Raw genomic sequence first — 17304 nt, 5'->3', positions numbered from 1 at the left:
AGGCTTGCACAGGACCCCACCTGTCTTTTATGTAGGTGCTGGGATCAGAAGTCTCTGGTCTTCATGCTTGTGCAGGAAGTACCTGCTCTAAACTACTAAGCCCCTTTTCAAACTTTCTAATCAGGAGAATGTCTTTATGTGATGCTTATCCTACATGTCTCTCTGACCTTAATGGGAATGTCCCACTTGAGACACAGTAGACCAGATGGAAACACTCCCTTTTAACAGTACCTAAATGCAAGTTACTCACACTGCTATGTTTGTTCCTACTTAAACGTTTTAGTTATTGCACTTGGGACAATGATATTGATTTTTCTTACATGCAATAATTTTCTGCATAAAACCATGTCTAAATAAAAGTGAGGTAGGCTGAACATGGTGGCGCACGCCTTTAATCCCAGTACTGAGGAGGCAGAAGCAGACGGATCTCTGTGAGTTCAATGCCAGCTTGGTCAACATAGTGAGTTGCAGGCCAGCCAGAGCTTTAAAGTGAGACTTTTTCTCAAAAAAAAAAAAAAAAAGTGAAGAAACTTAAAAAATGTCAGGTAACCAAAATTTGGGCATCTGGAAGATGATCAATGGTTAGGACGCTGAGAAAACACTGTGGTGAGTGAGAGAAGTCGGGACGGGATTTTGAGAAGAGAGAAGCAACACTGGATAGTGATGATGTATAAACGCTCCAGCAGATCGCCACCCTCGGGTGGTCCCCAAGGCCCCTCCAGGAACTCGGTTTCTCTTTCCATTGCGGAGTTGGAGGCGCAGCATCAGAGCGCTCGGCCAGGCCGCAGGCCCGTTGCCATGGCAACACGCCAGTTCCCGCCGCCTCCCCCGCCATCCCCGCGCGTCCCGCTCCTCACCACTGCTCCGCTTTGTCTCTCCACGTCAACACGGCCCTCATCGCCGATTCCCTCACGCCTCGGGCCCCTCCTCCCTGCCTCGGCAGCAACAGGCTTCTCTCGGCAAACCACTTCGGCTGCCTGCGCTACCCTTGGCAACGCACATGCGCGATGAGCCGTGCGTGAGTACGCAGAGCTCCCAGTGCGCATGTCCAAAAGGGAGCCGGGCTCCGCTGCTGAAGCGCCGAGCGCGCAAGGACGCAGGAGGCGGAAGCGGAAGTGTGACACTCGCGATTGGTCATGGAAGTTGGGTGGGGCGGGGCGTCTCGTCGACGGAGGGTGTGATTGGCGGGGCCCTGGTCATGGCGGCCGTAGCTCAAGCGGCGGCGGCGGGAAAGCAGCTGTGGGGACTGACGGATTCGCCTGTCAGTCTTTGGATTCCGCCCAGTGGTTTGAACTGTGTTCAAGTTTCACTCCGCCTCTCGACCTGGAGCTGCGGCTGCGGCCCAGGGGACCAGAGCAGCAGGGATGGCGAGCCCAAACCTTGGGGACAGCTTAGCCCCCTCCATCACCCTCAGAGAGAGCCTAGTTCCAGACCCGCCTGGGGACCTCTGGCAAGTTGTGAACCCCTCTCGAGCCTCAGTTTCACCATCTATAGAATGGGAGCAGGGGAATCGCTCTTGTGTGGGTCTTTCTAACCAACACAAGGTGACGGACACCTGGAGCTATCGCCCCTGTGGGAACGACCTTGGGTGTCCGCGGTTCCTTGGCCGAATTGACTGGGGAGCTTGGAGGACAAGGGAGGTTTTGTGATGCAAGCAGTTAGCCTGGGTCGGAAGGGCCTAGAAAGAAGTGGGAGCAGAAGGTACGTTCAGCACCGATGAGCGCCTCAGGAACGGCCATGTGAAAAGTCACAGAGGAAGCTACTGTTGGGTCGGGGCTAAAATGATGCACCTATTTGCATGTCTTCAAATCTTGACCGCTCAAAACAATTGTAAGGTCTGGGCATTTAATTTGGTAGAGTGTTTACCTGGTATACAATAAGCCGCGGGTTCGATCGGCAGCACCGAATACCCGGGCTTGGTGGCGCAGGCCTGTGGAGGCAGGAGGATCAGAAGTTGAAGATGAGTCTCTGGTACGTGGTGAGTTCAAGGCCAGCCTGGGGTGCATAAAATCTTGTCTCAAAACCAAACAACAGCAACAAAACCTTTTTTCTTTTTTTTTTAATTCCTTCCTTTTTACAGATGGAGGAAGGAGATTTTGAGCTCAGAGTGCCTTTCTCTTAGAAGCTCAGCCTATAGCAAATGGCAGAGCTGGCTTTTCCACCCAGTTTATTAACCTAAGTTTGTGGTGATTCCCTCAGATTTCAGTTACCTTGTCTCTCTCTCTAAGATCCTTCTAGCTGATAGTTAACCCCATTTAATTCCATCAGAGTGCTGTGGTTCTAACTGTGGTCATTCACTAGTTCTTACTTAGTTTCCCTATTTGTAGGAAGCAGATTGGGTTAAATGGTCTCCCTAGGGACTCATTCGCTTTTGTTTTAAGATTTACTTTATTTATGTGTCTTTATATGTGTACACAGGTGTTGGCGGAGACCAGGGGAGGGTGTCAGATTTCCTGGAGCTAGAGTTGCAGGCTGTTAGGAGCTGCCTGATGTGGGTGCTGGGTACTGAACTGGGGTTCTCTGGAATATTCACTCTTCACCCCTGAGCCATTTCTCCAGACCCTCACCTTCTAAAATATATAGTTTAGTGATTAAAATACACTGTACTCAAGGCTGGAGAGAGAGATCTCAATTGTTAAGAGCATTTATGCTCTTCCATAGTGTTGGGGATCCCCCCTGGAACTGCCCTCTCCAAACCCGGCCCTCAGCTCGCCAAGCAGGAGCTCCTCTCCTAGAGGGTATTTAAGGCCCCCAACCTCATGATTTTCCCTCCTGATTTCTTTCTTTCTTTTTTTTTTTTTTTTAAGATTTATTTATTTATTATGTATACAGTGCTCTGCCTGCATGTCAGAAGAGGGCACCAGACCTCATAGGTAGTTGTGAACCACCATGTGGTTGCTGGGAACTGAACTCAGAACCTCTGGAAGAACAGCCAGTGCTCTTAACCTCTGAGCCATCTCTCCCGCCCCTCCCTCCTGATTTCTCCTCTTCCCCTGGGACCACCCGGGAATGTTCTGCTCAGATTAAAGCCTGGACATTAATTCGGCCTGATCTGATTTATTGCTTTGGTGGAGAAACCCAATATCGGGGTATGGAAACTTTTCACTTAGGACCTAGGTTTGGTTCCCAGCACCTATGGCCCAGCCTCACAACCACCTGTAACTCAGCTCCAGGAGATCCAGCCCCCTCTGGCCTCAAGACCTGCATGAACATGGTGCACGTAAATAAAGTCCTTTAAAGGAGGGAGCGGTACACTGCACTGAAGGTTTTGTAGGGACCCCCACCCCATAATAGTATGGAGAAGTATCAGGCCACAGTTCTGTAGGCCTGGGTTCTGGTATCAGTTCTGCAAGTAATTGGATTTCATTATCACACAATGTATGAATAAGAGTAAGTTTTAACCTCACAAAGTGATGAGGATCAAGATCTAAAGATTTGGAAGTTCTTACCAGAAGTCATGCGCCTTTTGGGGGGTTACACTGTTTCATGAAAGTGGTAGGTATTGTTCCTCAAAGATGCACACATATGTGAAATGTTCCTCTCACTTGTTTGCAGGTAAGAGGGTTGATCCATTTAAGCAGTCCTGCTGATCTCAAGTGAATGCCAACTGTTATCACAAACCTTTATAGTAGCCCTATTGAATGATTACCAAAAAAGAAAAAAATTGGCAGGCATTTTCAACTGTTACTGTGCAGAGATTCCTTTTTTTTTTTTTTTTTTTTTGAGACATGGTTTCTCTGTGTTACAGCCCTGGCTGACCTGAAACTCACTCTGTAGACCAGGCTGGCCTCGAACTCACAGAGATCTGCCTGACTCTGCCTCCCCAGTGCTGGGACTAAAGGCGTGCGCCACTGCTCCCTGCTGGACTCCTAGCATTTTAAAAACCCATGTTGGAGGACAAGCAGCTGTCAGAGATGGGCAGATACTCACGGCACGAGACTAGCTTGCCGACTTTAATCTCACCTGCCACGGTCCGAGTATTTGCTGTAGTCCTGTCCTGCCGTGGGTTGATTGAGTAAGCAGAGGCAAAGAAAGTTTGAATGAGTTCATCACTTGGGCTTTGTTTTTCCAGCAAGGAAGATGTTGCCGTTGGGCTGGGAAGAGCGGAGGACGGGAAGGAACTGGTGCTAGGCAGTGGGTGTCGCTCCCGCCTCCGCGAGCCTGCTGCTTCTACTCAGTGTGGTGGCACTGCAGGGGCAGAGTGCCAGGGGCCCGTCACGTGTGGATGGGAAAGGGTTGTGAAGCAAAGGCTCTCTGGGAAAACTGCAGGAAGATACGATGTCTACTTCATCAGGTAAGCACTCGTGGAAATGAAAAGACAGCCAAGTGGGTTTTTGTCAGTAATGGGAAAGGTTAGTAAGAACCTTAGGTTTATGGGCTGGGGAATGGCTCAGGATAAGGCACTTGCCAAGCAAGTATGAGGACCTGAGTTCGGATCCCCAGAAGCCATCTAAAAAGCTGAGTAGGTGTGGCAGCTGCCTGTAATCCCAGCCCTCAGAGAAAACTGGCTAGCTAGAGTAGCTGGAATTGGTGAGCTCTGGGTTCAGTGAGAAACACTGTCTCAAAGTTATAATTTTAACTTCAGGCTTCCACATGCGTAGGCACACATGAAAACACTATGCACACATGCATACACTATACTCACATACATAAAAAACTTACTGTAAAACCATTATTGTACCTTTGGTGTCACTGGTTAGTTTTATCAAGTGATTTGGGGACAGTCACATAAACACTGTTGATCCTGCTCTCAATGGCTAATGATACATTTGGATTTAAGCTATATTTGAATGTTGAATAAAATATATTTATATTATCATAGAGAAATCTATTGAAAAGGGCCATTTATCACTTTTTGTTACTTTAAAATGGCAAACATCTTTGGTGACTTTTAGAAACAGTTAATTGGAAATCTGAAATGTGGTTCAGTTCTTTTTAAAAGTCACTCCTATTTACTAGCCTACGTTTCCTTTAATTTCATTTTTTCTGTTTAGCCCACAAGGACTGAAGTTCAGATCGAAGCATTCACTTGCTAATTATCTTCTCAAAAATGGAGAGACTTCTCTTAAGCCTGAAGATTTTGACTTTACTGTACCGTCTAAAGGGGGCATCAGGTCAGGTTATAAAGACCAAAGCTTGGCAGCTCTGACTTCCCAGCAGCCAGAGGAAAGTGACATTTCAAACTGGAACCTCAGGACACGGAGCAAGCAGAAAACAGATGTGTTGCCTCCACCAAGAGGTAATTCCGAGTCGTCAGGCGGCAGCAGGCTGTCGAACTCTGTTCATTTGCTGTTGGAAGAGGAGGGCATTCGTGACGCCAACTCTGGAAAGATGAGAAAGCCCAGGCGAAAGGTGACTGCTTCGAAAGGGAGTGGAAGTGGGAGAACCAAACAGAGGTGCAGGGAGAGCCTCTCACATTCTGCTCGAAGTAACAGAGAAAGGGGGTCTGTGCTTCAGAAAGCCGACGCTGAAAGGGAGCTGGTTCCACAGGAATGTCAGCTCAACAGAACCCTCTACCTGGCCGATGCCTGCGCAAACCAAGAGACCATCAGCAGGGCTGGGGAAGAAAAGCCACCGAGTCCAGGATCAGACCCTCATTCCACCCAAGGAACTTCCGGCATCACAAACAAATTACATTCAACTGAAGACGCAGGTGATGTGAAGCGTGAGCAGACTTTTTTAGAATTAGAGGAAATCAGATCGAAGGGAAACCAAGAAGGGGAGACGCATTTGCATATCGACGTTTTACAGAGTAGCTCTGAAATGCCCAGCTGCTCACAAGCCAAGAAACACTTTACTTCTGAGACGTTTCGAGGTACTTGGCACGTGAAAGTGCTGTTAACTGTGTGATGATCAGTTTACCCTCCTGGAGCTTGTATTCCTTGCCTGGATGTGGTTGAGATAGGGAGTATAGTGAAGAGGAGCCACGTGCCAGATATGTTCTCCCAGTTAATCCCAGTATCTACCCTCTTAAGTGATTTTTGGGCACACAGTTTCATATATCCCAGGCTAGCCTGGGTCTCACTGTGTAACTGAAGACAACTTTGAAACTGTATCCTCTTGCCTGTGCCTCATGGGTATGGGGTTAAAGGCATGTGTCACGATGCTACTTTTTTAATGCAATGCTGGGCATGAGACCCAGAACCTAATACATGGTAGGCAAGCATTTTAGCAACTGAGCCACATCTCCATCCCCTAACTGATCTTTGAGCTAGCTGATCATCAAGCCCTTAATTATGGCAGAGAGAGAACCGGCTGGCTACAGCCAGGATGCCCAGCAAAGGAAGACTGTGGTGTGTCATGGCTGCTGTACCTCTCCTGGGCAGCAGCTGGGAGGTGGAGCTTGCCCCACTTGCCATCCTCTTTCTAGACAGCAATCTTAAGACTGTAAGGAAAGTTAAAAGGCTTCTTTGTGAAGAATGTAGGTAATAAGACCACTTTTATACAAAACTGACCAAGAGTAGTCAGCATCCTCCCACCCCTCCTGTACTGCTGCTGTGTGACTCCCAATTTAATTTCATCTATATCACAGTCTTTTTATCTTCTGTTACAGCCTGATGCTTCTCTAAAAGGCCTAGGAGCTCTCAATAATTCAAAAGTATAATTGCTCAGTTCATGTATTATTTGTACTGTGCTCTTCACACAGAGTTCAGGGCTTGGCAGTTTTGCCTATACAATGCCTCAGTGAATAATAGATAAAAAGATCTGAGCAGCTCTGGGTTATTCATTATGCCATAACAGCATAATGAATAACTCCTTTAAAGGAGAATAGTAATTTTAATTTTGCTGAGACTCCTTTGGGGAAACAGCCTGCACAGATTGGTGGAACCAGGGTAACACTTGATTTTTGCTTTCAGTCCCATCCTTAATGGTGCATCTTCTCTGTGCCTGGGATTGCTGTATTTTTAACAGGAAATGGCCACATATACCTAGGGAATGGATAAGAATTCCTCAATGTATGTCCTTTGAGCTTCTTAAAGAAAGCATTGGATCATATGGATTTACTGCTGTCATAATGGGCAGGTTAAATATTAGAAGCATCCTCCCTTGACTAATATGGACGTATTCAACTCATCCTATACTAAAGTTTAGTTCTCGGTGTAAGAGAAAGTACTGTTCAGTTACTAGGTGCCCAGTGGAACAATAATTGCCTGGCTAAAAGTATCAAGCAGTAAAGGAAGCTGGGTAGTTATGAATGGGAACCCATGAAAACCTCAACTTTCCATAAGATCAGCTTCCTTTGTTCTGTTTCATGGTTTCTTCTGGGTTTTACCTGCCCAGACTAGAATACAAAAGACACTGACATCATTATGTGGAGACTTGGATATTTGCTGCAGTGTTTAGTCAACCCCAGTATCATTTTCTGGCAACTATTTAATTGTTAAGCCTTAGTTTCTGAAAATTTAAGGAATAACCCTAACTAGTCCCATTTTTCACATCAAGACAAGAGAAGGCAGCTCGAGAGATGACTCAGCAGTTAAGAGCACTTCCTGCTCTTCCAGAGGACAGGAGTTCAGTTCCCAGCACCCATATCAGGTAGCTCCTAACTCCAGCTCCAAGGGATCTGATGTCCTCTACTGGCCTCCACAGGTACCCACACACAAATTAAAATAAAGACTATTATAAGGTAGCAGAGTATGGTATTACATGTCTATAATCCCAGCACTTGGGAGTTAGGTGTAGAAAGATCAGGAGTTCAAGGCCATCCTCAGCTACATGGCAAGTTTGAAGTGAGCCTGGACACTGTCTCAAAACAATAACAAAATAATAATTGTGAGGTAAAAATGGGAAGTGAAAAAAGATGGTTTTACAATATACAAATGTAAGTAAGATATAATTAACTGATACTGAGAGGGTGTGGCTAAAGGGAGTATTAAGTATGACCATTTAAAATAAATGACAGTTGTAGAAACTTGAAAGGTCTTAATAACATTGGTTAAGATTTTTATTTCATATTGATGTGGGTAGCTGGGTGGGTGTGAATGCCACATATGTGTGGGTACCCACAGAGACCAAAAGAGGTTATTAGGTCCCCCAAAGGTGGAGTTACAGGCAGCCACTCAACACTGGTACTAGGAACTGAACTCTGGCCCTCTGGAGGAGCAGCAGGTGCTCTGAGCTGTTGAGCCGTCTCTCCAGCCCCTCGTTTTGTTTTGTTTTGTTTTTTTTTTTTTGAGACAGAAGCTTGCTGTGTAGCCCAGGCTAGCCTTGAGCTCATATCTCTTCCTCGGCCTCTCCTGTGTTCTACCTTTTTGGTAAATACAACTGCAGAACCTTTCAAAGGCACATAAAATTAATAGAAGAAAAGAAAAATTACCACTTCTAACAACCACTGTACCATCTTAAACCTATTCTCAGTATCTGTGTGTGTGTGCATACATACACATATGAATCCATGTTTATAAAATTAGGATCATATGTAGAATCTTGACTTTTTTTTCATTTAGAAATAAATGTCAGGTGGGAAAATATTCATGATAGAGTCTCAAAACATTTTAATGACCACATCATACAAATATATTAGGATATTCATACTGCTGCGGTTTTTCCATACTGTGAGCTGGCCATGTAAATCACAGGACAGTAAAGGACTCGGGCTCCTGAGCTAGACTGCCTGGATTTCCAGTGTAACTCTCACACTAGCTGTGTGACTTAGCTGTGTAACTAGCTGGGGCTTAGTTAGCTGCTTGTGCCTCAGTCTCCTTATATATCAAGTGGAGATAAAAATAATGTCCAGCTGATAGGGTATTAGTAGAATTAGAGTAATGTATGTAGGTGTTTATTATGTAGCCCAAGCTAACCTCAAACTATACTCCTGCCTCACCCTTCCATAAAACATAGATTCGGGGCTGGAGAAATGGCTCAGCGGTTAAGAGCACCGGCTGTTCTTCCAGAGGTCCTGAGTTCAATTCCCAGCAACCACATGGTGGCTCACAATCATCTGTAATGAGATCTGGCGCCCTCTTCTGGCCTGCAGGCGTATACGCAGGCAGAACATTGTATCTTTAAAAAAAAAACAAAACATAGATTCTCTAAACTGTTTTTACTTTTCAGAAGAGAGCATCCCACGAACTCAAGTAGACAAAAGGAAAACAAGCCTGTATTTTTCCAGCAAGTACAACAAAGAAGGTACCCACCCTTCCCCAAGCAGTTTGGGAGGGTCCAAGTCTTTCATGAGTACAACTCTGACACCCCTGTGTTTTCATAGCTCTTAGCCCTCCACGACGAAAAGCCTTCAAGAAATGGACTCCTCCTCGGTCACCTTTTAATCTTGTTCAAGAAACACTTTTCCATGATCCGTGGAAGCTCCTCATCGCAACCATATTTCTCAATCGGACCTCAGGTTTGTGGGGTAGTGTCATCTGTGTCCTGGTGAGGAAGGAGAGAACTAAACTGCTTAAGAGGCCCAGGTTCAAGGTCCATTTTGAGTTCGTGACGTTGGACAGCGCCTTTCCCTTCCAGCCCGCAGAGCTCTTCACCTATGGGAACTTTAGGCTGGATGATAGCTAACATCCTTTTTAATACTCATTTCCTACATCTAGATTAGCTTTGGTCATCAGTGAAGGAGCAGTTAGTATTTTCCCGCCCTCTCTGAGCCTCCTTGGAAGCCCTCTGTGTTCATTGAATGCATATGGTAGTTATCTATAGGCCAGTTTCGGTATCATTTGGACTAGTAACCAAGTAGATTAACAGTGTTGGTGTTTGGCTCTGTAAGTTGGTACTGGTTCAGGTAATGATTTGACAGTAGTTAAACAAGCAAGGCTGGGGATATAGGTCAGTGGAGCCCTTGCCCAGCATGCACAGTACCTGAATTCCATTCTCAGAGCCACAAACAGTAATAAGAAAGCCGCTGCCTGAAGTTCCTAGATGAAAAACTACCTGGACACGAAGTCAGCCTTTCCCAAGACATGTCTGCCGTTGTTTGCTTCCCAGGCAAGATGGCCATCCCTGTGCTTTGGGAGTTTCTAGAGAAGTACCCTTCAGCTGAGGTGGCCCGAACCGCTGACTGGAGGGATGTGTCAGAACTTCTTAAGCCTCTTGGTCTCTATGATCTCCGTGCAAAAACCATCATCAAGTTTTCAGGTATGTTTCCCTAGCCCCAAAGGAAGAAGCAAATTGTGCCCACTGAAGACAGCCACACCTTAAACTTTAATGCCCTCGGATGCTCTATTAATTGAGGTCATTTAGCTCAAGCACGGAAGACATTTAAAGCAGCCTGCTTGCCCCACACCACAGACTCCTGCTGATCCAAACCATAAATCTTTGCCCAACACTGAAGTGGCCCTGTGCATAGAAGCAGGGAGTCATTTCCTCTGACTAGTTAGCGAAGCGTAAGAGAGTGGTTAGGAGGAGGCAGGTGATCCGGGCGCTGCTCCAGAGGGAGGGGCCATCCTGCCCATTACACGTCTTCCTCGAGGCTGACCACATGTGTGGGGTATGTGTCTTCAGATGAATATCTGACGAAGCAGTGGAGGTATCCGATTGAGCTTCATGGGATTGGTAAATATGGCAACGACTCCTACCGGATCTTTTGTGTCAATGAGTGGAAGCAGGTAAGCCCACCGCCAGCCATAACATATCCAGTATATTTGCCTCTTGGGCAAAATAAGTCCACCAGTATGCCTAGATGTATGAGACAGGGGCCCTGCTGTAGTCCCAACAAGATTTGCCCTCAGTTCAAGGAGCAACAGGGGCATGAGGTTATGAACTGTCGGAGGGACTCCTCGGGTGCTGCCCAAGTCCCTTTGCTGTGGCCTCTGACTGACTTGAGCAGTCTGTCACTCCTGACCCTGTTGCGGTGTTTCCCATCCATGTTCTGTCTCTAACACTGACAGGGTTTCTTCCTTAAAAGGAGCCCCTAGTGCTGGGAAGAGATGGCTTGGCTGGTAAAGCGCTTGCCCTGAGGAATGAATTCAGATCCCCGGAACTTACATAAAAGCCAGGCGTGGCGGCATGCAAGTGCAGTCCCAGCACTGTGGGGGCAGAAACAGGAGGGGCCTGGAAGCTCCTGGAGAACCCTTTCTAAGCTCCTAGACCAGGTAGCCTGGCCTGTGTGGTGAAGTTCCAGGCCAGTGAGAGACCCTTTCTCAAACAAAAAGTGGAAGGTGAGCCAGAGACATGGTTTAGCGGGTAAATATATTTGCTGCATGAGCCTGGCACCTGAACTCCATTCCTGGAACCCACATAAAGGTGGAAGTAAAGAACTGACTCTAGGGCTGGAGAGATGGCTCAGAGGTTAAGAGCACTGACTATTCTTCCAGAGGTCCTGAGTTCAATTCCCAGCAACCACATGGTGGCTCACAACTATCTGTAGTGAGATCTGGCTCCCTCTTCTGGCCTGAAGGGATACATGCAGGCAGAACACTGTATACATAATAAATAAAATAAATCTTTTTTAAAAAAAAAAAAAGAAATGACTCTAAAAAATTGTACTCTGAGGGCTGGAGAGATGGCTCAGCGGTTAAGAGCACTGACTGCTATTCCAGAGGACCCTGGTTCAATTCCCAGCTCCCACATGGCAGCTCACAGCTGTCTGTAATTCCACTCCAGTTCCAGGGGACCCAACACCAAAAACACACCAATGCACATAAAATAAAAGATTTTTAAAAAATATACTCTGACCTTCATAGACATGCCTCATAGGCACAACTAATAAAATTTTAACTTTTTTCTGAAGGTAGAAGGTACCTGAGTCCTCTGACCTCACACATGCACAGGATGTGCATAGGATGCAAACATAGGATCCTCCACAGGAGAGCAAATGTTGGGACATAGAATGTCTAATTGTCAGGTTTCTCCTCCTGTCTCATACTGGAGTGTGGCATCTACTCCACTACCCATTCTGTTTGTGCCCAGAACTGGTGCACTCTGATGGCAGCCTGGCAGCGGGAGGATAGCCTGGCACACTGCCCTTTCCCTAACATAGTAAATGAGTGCGGTCTGGAGAAAGCAGTCCTTCAGCACCAGAGCCATCCGTTTAGCGTCCCAGGGTCTGTCACTTCTGAAAGCTGGGTGCCCATCTTGACTCTTGTCGTCACGCCTCTGGGCTCGCTCTAGACTGGAAGGTATTTTGTAAGCAATGCAGGATTTCTGTCGTATGCAGTATAATTTGTTGACACTCATAGTTGTACTGGTTTCAGGGTCCCTGTTTATGGCAGGTACATTATGATAAACTCCGTCACCAAACCTTTAATGTGTGTTGCCTTTCTTCCAGGTGCACCCTGAAGACCACAAGTTAAATAAATACCATGACTGGCTTTGGGAAAATCATGAAAAATTAAGTCTGTCTTAAAGCTGCCTGTTTGAAGTTTTCTATGCATTGCTTTGTGCTTCCATTTCCAAGAGCCCTGTGGGGTACAACAAGCTCCCTTCCCGGGCATGTGGATCTTCTTCAGTTTGTTAGAAGTCAGTGTGTGTCTTAAGCCTCTGCCACAAGTAGATCCTTATCACTGAGTGGTGTGGACATATTTTGAATTTGAAAAGGTAATTGTTGGGTAACAATCCTAAAAGTGTGTTCAGTTTTTCCAGTGATGAACAATGCATTGGTGCTCACAGCCAGTTGTCAGCACTCCTGCTGAGGAAAGACTAAACATGTATTCTCTTCCTGTACAAAGTGATATTAGGGTGTACAGTTGTCATTTGAAGAAAGAACCTGCCATTCTTATGGATATCGAAGTGTTATGGGCATTTACCTAAGAAATCACCAAATAAAAACTAAATGGATCAACACATAGTGGTACATTCCTGTAATCCCAGCACTCGGGAGACTAAGGCAGGAGGATGGAAATTTGAGGGCCAGCCTGTACTACATAGAGACTGTCTCAAAAAACAAACAAGGCAGGGCAGTGAAGTGGCTCAGTAAATAGTCACTTGCTGCTAAGCCTTAGGACCTGAATCCCATCCCTGGAACCAACACCTGTGGGTTGACCTCTGACCTTCACTTGAACTCATACATATTACATACATACATAATTTTTTTCTTTTTTTATTTATTAAGAGATTTTCTATTCATTTTACATACCAACCACAGAATCCCTTCTCCTCTCTCCTCCCTCCTCCCACCCCACCCCCACGCCTTACCCCCCAACTCACCCCCTATTCCCACCTCCAAGGCAAGGTCTCCCATGGGGAGTCAGCAGAGCCTGGTACATTCAGTTGAGGCAGGTCCAAGCCCCTCCTCCCTGCACCAAGGCTGCGCAAAGTGTCCCATCATAGGCACTGAGCTTAAAAGCCAGCTCATGCACCAGGGATGGTCCTGATCCCACTTACTGGATGCCCTTAAACAGTTCAAGCTAAACAACTGTCTCACCTATCCAGAGGGCCTAGTCCAGTACCATGGGGGCTCCTCAGCTATTGGTCCACAGTTCATGCATTTCCACTAGTTTGGCTGGTCATCTCTGTCCATTTTCCCATGGGGGATGAGAACATAGGGAAACGGGAGGTTCGGGCTGGAACAGGGACAGAGTGGAAGAGCAAGAGATACCATGATAAATGAAGACATCATGGGAATAGGGAGAAACAGTACTAGGGAGGTCCCCAGAAATCCACAAGGATGACCCCACCATAGACTACTGGCAATAGTGCCTGAATTGGCCTACTCTGGTGATCAGATGACTGAATACCCTGTCATAGAGCCCTCATCCAGTGACTGATGGAAGCAGATACAGAGATCCACAGCCGGGTGCCAGGCCGAGCTCCAAGAGTCCAATTAATGAGAGAGAGGAGGGATTCTGTGAGCAAGGGACATTATTATTTTTTTTTTTTTTTAAGAAATAGTCTGGAGAGAGATGACTCAATGATTTAGTATGCTTGCTGATCTTCCAGAGGACCTGAGTTCAGTTTTCAGCACCCTCATCAGGCAGCTCACAATTGCCTTTGACAACAGCTCCTAGGGACCTGACACCCTCTTCTGACTTCATTGGGTACCTTAGCACATGTGGCATACATGTGCATCTACATTAAAAAAAAAAATTATATCTCTCCCTATAGCATCCACTCAAAATGCCTAATATTGCATTCCATTTTTTCTTTTCTTTTGTTTTTTGTTTTCGAGACAGGGTTTCTCTGTGTAGTTTTGGAGCCTGTCCTGCATCTTGCTCTGTAGTCCAGGCTGGCCTGGAACTCACAGAAATCTGCCTGACTCTGCCTCCCGAGTGCTGGGATTAAAGGTGTGCACCACCACTGCCCTGCAGATCCCATTTTTCATTAACAAAATATATCCTAATATATCAGTAACAAAGGTCCACCCATGCCTGTCATGGTGCACACTACTATAATCCTAATCCTTGGGAGTCTAGAGAGGATTATGATCAAGTTCAACCTGGGCTACATTGTAGTTTCTAGGACAATGTGGGCTACATGGTGAGACCCTGTCTCAAACAAACAAACAAAAAAACCCTAAAGGTCCACCAGTGGCACAGTAAGAAAATAAACAGGGGCATTGGGGAGCATATGTAAAATCCCAGCACTGGGGATACTGAGGCAGGAGGACTGCTGTGAATTCAAGGCAGCTTGGCTTATGTGAGTGAGGGCAGCCTTGGCTATGCATCAGAACTCCATATCAAAAAATATAAACTAAACTTGTTAAATTATATAAAAGCTATGTTTGGAGAAGTGACTGGTTGTCCTGTTTAGTGGAATTCTTTGTTTTTTTGAGAAAGGGTTTCTTTGTGTAACCTAGGATGTCCTAGAACTATCTCTATAAACCAGGCTGGCCTCAAATTCACAGAGATCTGCCTACCTCTGCCTCCCAAATACTGAGATTAAAGGTGTTGGCCACCACCGTCCAGCCCTGTTTAATGGAATTCTTCAGATCTGATGTACAAATAGGTTTCACAGTACATTAGGTAATTAATAAAAATATTTTTATTAAAAAGGAAGGTCCTGCCAGGCAGTGGTGGCGCACGCCTTTAATCCCAGCACTCGGGAGGCAAAGGCAGGCGGATCTCTCTGAGTTTGAGGCCAGCCTGGGCTACAGAGTGAATTCCAGGAAATGCACCAAAAATACACAGAGAAACCCTGTCTCGGAAAAAAAAAAAAATAAAAGTTAGGTCCTTTGGCATCATGTGTGTGTTCTTGGCCACTCCCATTGGCTTTTAGGAACTGTGGTTTGACCTTAGCATCCCTGTGAGAATGTGAACATCTTATCTGCCCATGGCTCCATTGCAACTCACTCCCTTAACCCTGATCCTTTGTGAAATCTCATCTCCTCTCCCAGTTAAGAATGGGACCTTTTTATGTTTAATGCCATTTCCATGACAGGTGGTGTAGTATCATGGTTCTAACCTCAAAGCATTTGCCTTAGAAATCACCAAATGAAGTCCTAAATTATTAAGTCTTAATTGCCAATTGTCATTCTAAGGTTTAGTTTGAAAATTAAATCGAATGAAGGCAAAGTAAACCAACTGTCAGGAAGCTATTTGTCGTAGGATAGCATGTGCACAGGCAGATGTGCTAGGATGCAGGCTAATTGATTTTCCCCTCTGGTGCACACAGCAGCTGTTAAGGAGGGATGCTGGGGCTGGAGAGATGACTCGGAGTAGTCCAGTTCAGTTCCCAGCATCTCCACGAAGGATCACAGCTCCAGGGGATCTGTTGCCCTCCCCTGGCACCAGGCACATGGGTAGTGTGCATTCATACATAGAAATAGTAAGTACACATAAAATGTGAAGCGAGATGCAGTCTGACCAAAGAACAGGAAAGCTGGCCACACCTCCCCTTCCACTTCACAATAACCCATCACATTTTCACAGACATCACAGCAGCACACACAAGTGCAGAGCCCTGGGCTGGGGAGAGACAGAAGGATGAAAAGGCTCTGTAGAGACCTCCCAGGACGAGAGGATGGTGCAAACAGTAATGGAAGAGAAGAAAAGGGGTAAGTGTGAGGATGGACAGACACACAAGCAGCTCGGTATGGAGAAATCTTGGCATCGCAGGGCCACAGCTAAGGTTAGGTAGTACAGCAAAATTCCCAAACGTCAGCTGGGAGGTAAGTAAGGCTACAGGGCAAGGCCACTTACAGACCCCCTCCCCATCACCACGGAGGGGAGCTCTGCCTGGCTGGTTGCTGGGGTTCCAGGCCTGCCTCTTCCCTTTCAGCAGCTAAGATCACCGGGTCTCCGTGTCTTTCCTCATATCTCAGTGAAATCCTGCAGCCTTGTTCTCATGGTTTTGTCAATGTTTAAAGGAAGATGTTTAAAGGAAGGTGGGCCCCAGCACAGAGAACTTGTTCAAATGTTGATCTTTGTTTTTTGACATAAAGTTTAGAAATGACCCTTTTAGGGTCAGAGACATAGTTGGACAGTTGTGTTTGCCTGGCACGAACAAGTCTAGGGCTCAGTGCCTGCAGTACAAAATAATTTTGTTATTTGAGACAGAATCTTTCTGTGTAGACCAGGCTTGCCTCCAACTCACAGAGATCCTCCTGTGTGCCACCATACCTGGCCAGAATAAGATTTTTAAGTGTTCAGTTAAGTGGTTTTTGTTTTGCTTTTAGCACATCTGAAGTACCACGCAGTCACTATCACTAGCTAGTTCCAGGACATTCCCATCACCCAAAAGGAAACCCCATTCTAGTTAACAGTTAATCCTTTCTCCCCACTCATCCCTGGTCACCAGGAGCTGACCATTTCATAGGAATCGAACCATACAGTGTGAGGCTTCTGAGTGGCTTCTTTCATTAACTGGAGTCCTCCATGTAGCACGTGGCAGTACTTCAAGTGTCTTTGCATGAACACCCCGTATTTCACCTGTAGGTGGACATTTCAAAGGTTTATTATTGGACTGGTTCCCAGTCTCTGGTTTTGATTTATTATTATTATTATTATTATTATTATTATTATTATTATTATTATTATTTATTATTTTATTATTTGGGGGGTGTTTTTTGAGGCAGGGTTTCTCTGTGTAGTTTTGGTGCCTGTCCTGGATCTCACTTTGTAGACCAGGCTGGCCTCGAACTCACAGAGATCTGCGTGCGCCACTGCTGCTCTGCTTTGGTTTAGATTTTTTTTTTTTTTTTTTTTTTTTTTTTTTTTTTTTGGTTTTTCGAGACAGGGTTTCTCTGTGTAGCTTTGCGCCTCTCCTGGGACTCACTTGGTAGCCCAGGCTGGCCTCGAACTCACGGAGATCCGCCTGGCTCTGCCTCCCGAGTGCTGGGATTAAAGGCGTGCACCACCACCGCCCGGCTTTGGTTTAGATTTTAAAGACAGTTTCTCACAGTGTATCTCTGGCTGGCCTGGGACTCGTCATGTAACACAAGCTGGCCTCAAACTTGTTCTGTCGTCCTGCCTGTCTCAGCGC

General features: G+C 46.1%; 2 protein-coding genes across 13 annotated transcripts in view; one reads left to right on the top strand and one right to left on the bottom strand.

Annotated features, from left to right (window-relative positions):
• Ift122 (intraflagellar transport 122) overlaps positions 1-1036 on the bottom strand; it is a 74037-nt gene extending 73001 nt beyond the window's left edge. For 4 of the 8 annotated variants that reach the window (XM_052722014.1, XM_052722008.1, XM_052722012.1 and 1 more), the window contains exon 1: positions 858-1013. In XM_052722014.1, the coding sequence (XP_052577974.1) occupies positions 858-898 (41 nt within the window). In that variant the 5' untranslated portion in view covers positions 899-1013. Of the gene's footprint in view, positions 1-857 lie in introns of all 8 variants that reach the window. The other 4 variants (XM_052722010.1, XM_052722011.1, XM_052722009.1 and 1 more) reach the window with 3 other exon arrangements.
• A 136-nt stretch (positions 1037-1172) lies between these two features.
• On the top strand, positions 1173-12729 carry Mbd4 (methyl-CpG binding domain 4, DNA glycosylase). Of its 5 annotated transcripts, none has more exons than XM_052722017.1 (8): positions 1173-1450; positions 4073-4294; positions 4995-5815; positions 9058-9129; positions 9209-9343; positions 9934-10083; positions 10450-10553; positions 12215-12729. In XM_052722017.1, the coding sequence occupies exons 1-8, from the start codon at positions 1365-1367 to the stop codon at positions 12290-12292; spliced, it is 1668 nt and encodes a 555-aa protein (XP_052577977.1). In that variant the 5' UTR covers positions 1173-1364; the 3' UTR covers positions 12293-12729. The 5 variants fall into 5 exon arrangements, with proteins under 5 accessions (XP_052577977.1, XP_052577980.1, XP_052577976.1 ...); XM_052722016.1 differs by having other exon boundaries at positions 1174-1450; positions 9055-9129; XM_052722018.1 differs by lacking the exon at positions 1173-1450 and adding an exon at positions 1457-1701 and having other exon boundaries at positions 9055-9129.
• Positions 12730-17304: the final 4575 nt, after the last annotated feature.

This window comes from Peromyscus californicus, unplaced genomic scaffold (genome assembly GCF_007827085.1).
Source record: "Peromyscus californicus insignis strain IS unplaced genomic scaffold, ASM782708v3 Scaffold_6__1_contigs__length_162567912, whole genome shotgun sequence".
Classification (NCBI taxonomy): Eukaryota; Metazoa; Chordata; class Mammalia; order Rodentia; family Cricetidae; genus Peromyscus; species Peromyscus californicus.
This window is presented reverse-complemented; position numbering and strand designations above follow the sequence as displayed.

What these genes read in the sequence shown, in the direction of transcription:
- Mbd4 (XM_052722016.1), top strand. Translation starts at nt 1,365, where the DNA reads ATGGCGAGCCCAAACCTTGGGGACAGCTTAGCCCCCTCCATCACCCTC. An exon ending in GACCCGCCTGGGGACCTCTG is followed by an intron (nt 1,451 to 4,072) that starts GCAAGTTGTGAA and finishes TTGTTTTTCCAG; the next exon opens with CAAGGAAGATGTTGCCGTTG. An exon ending in ATTTCTCAATCGGACCTCAG is followed by an intron (nt 9,344 to 9,933) that starts GTTTGTGGGGTA and finishes TTTGCTTCCCAG; the next exon opens with GCAAGATGGCCATCCCTGTG.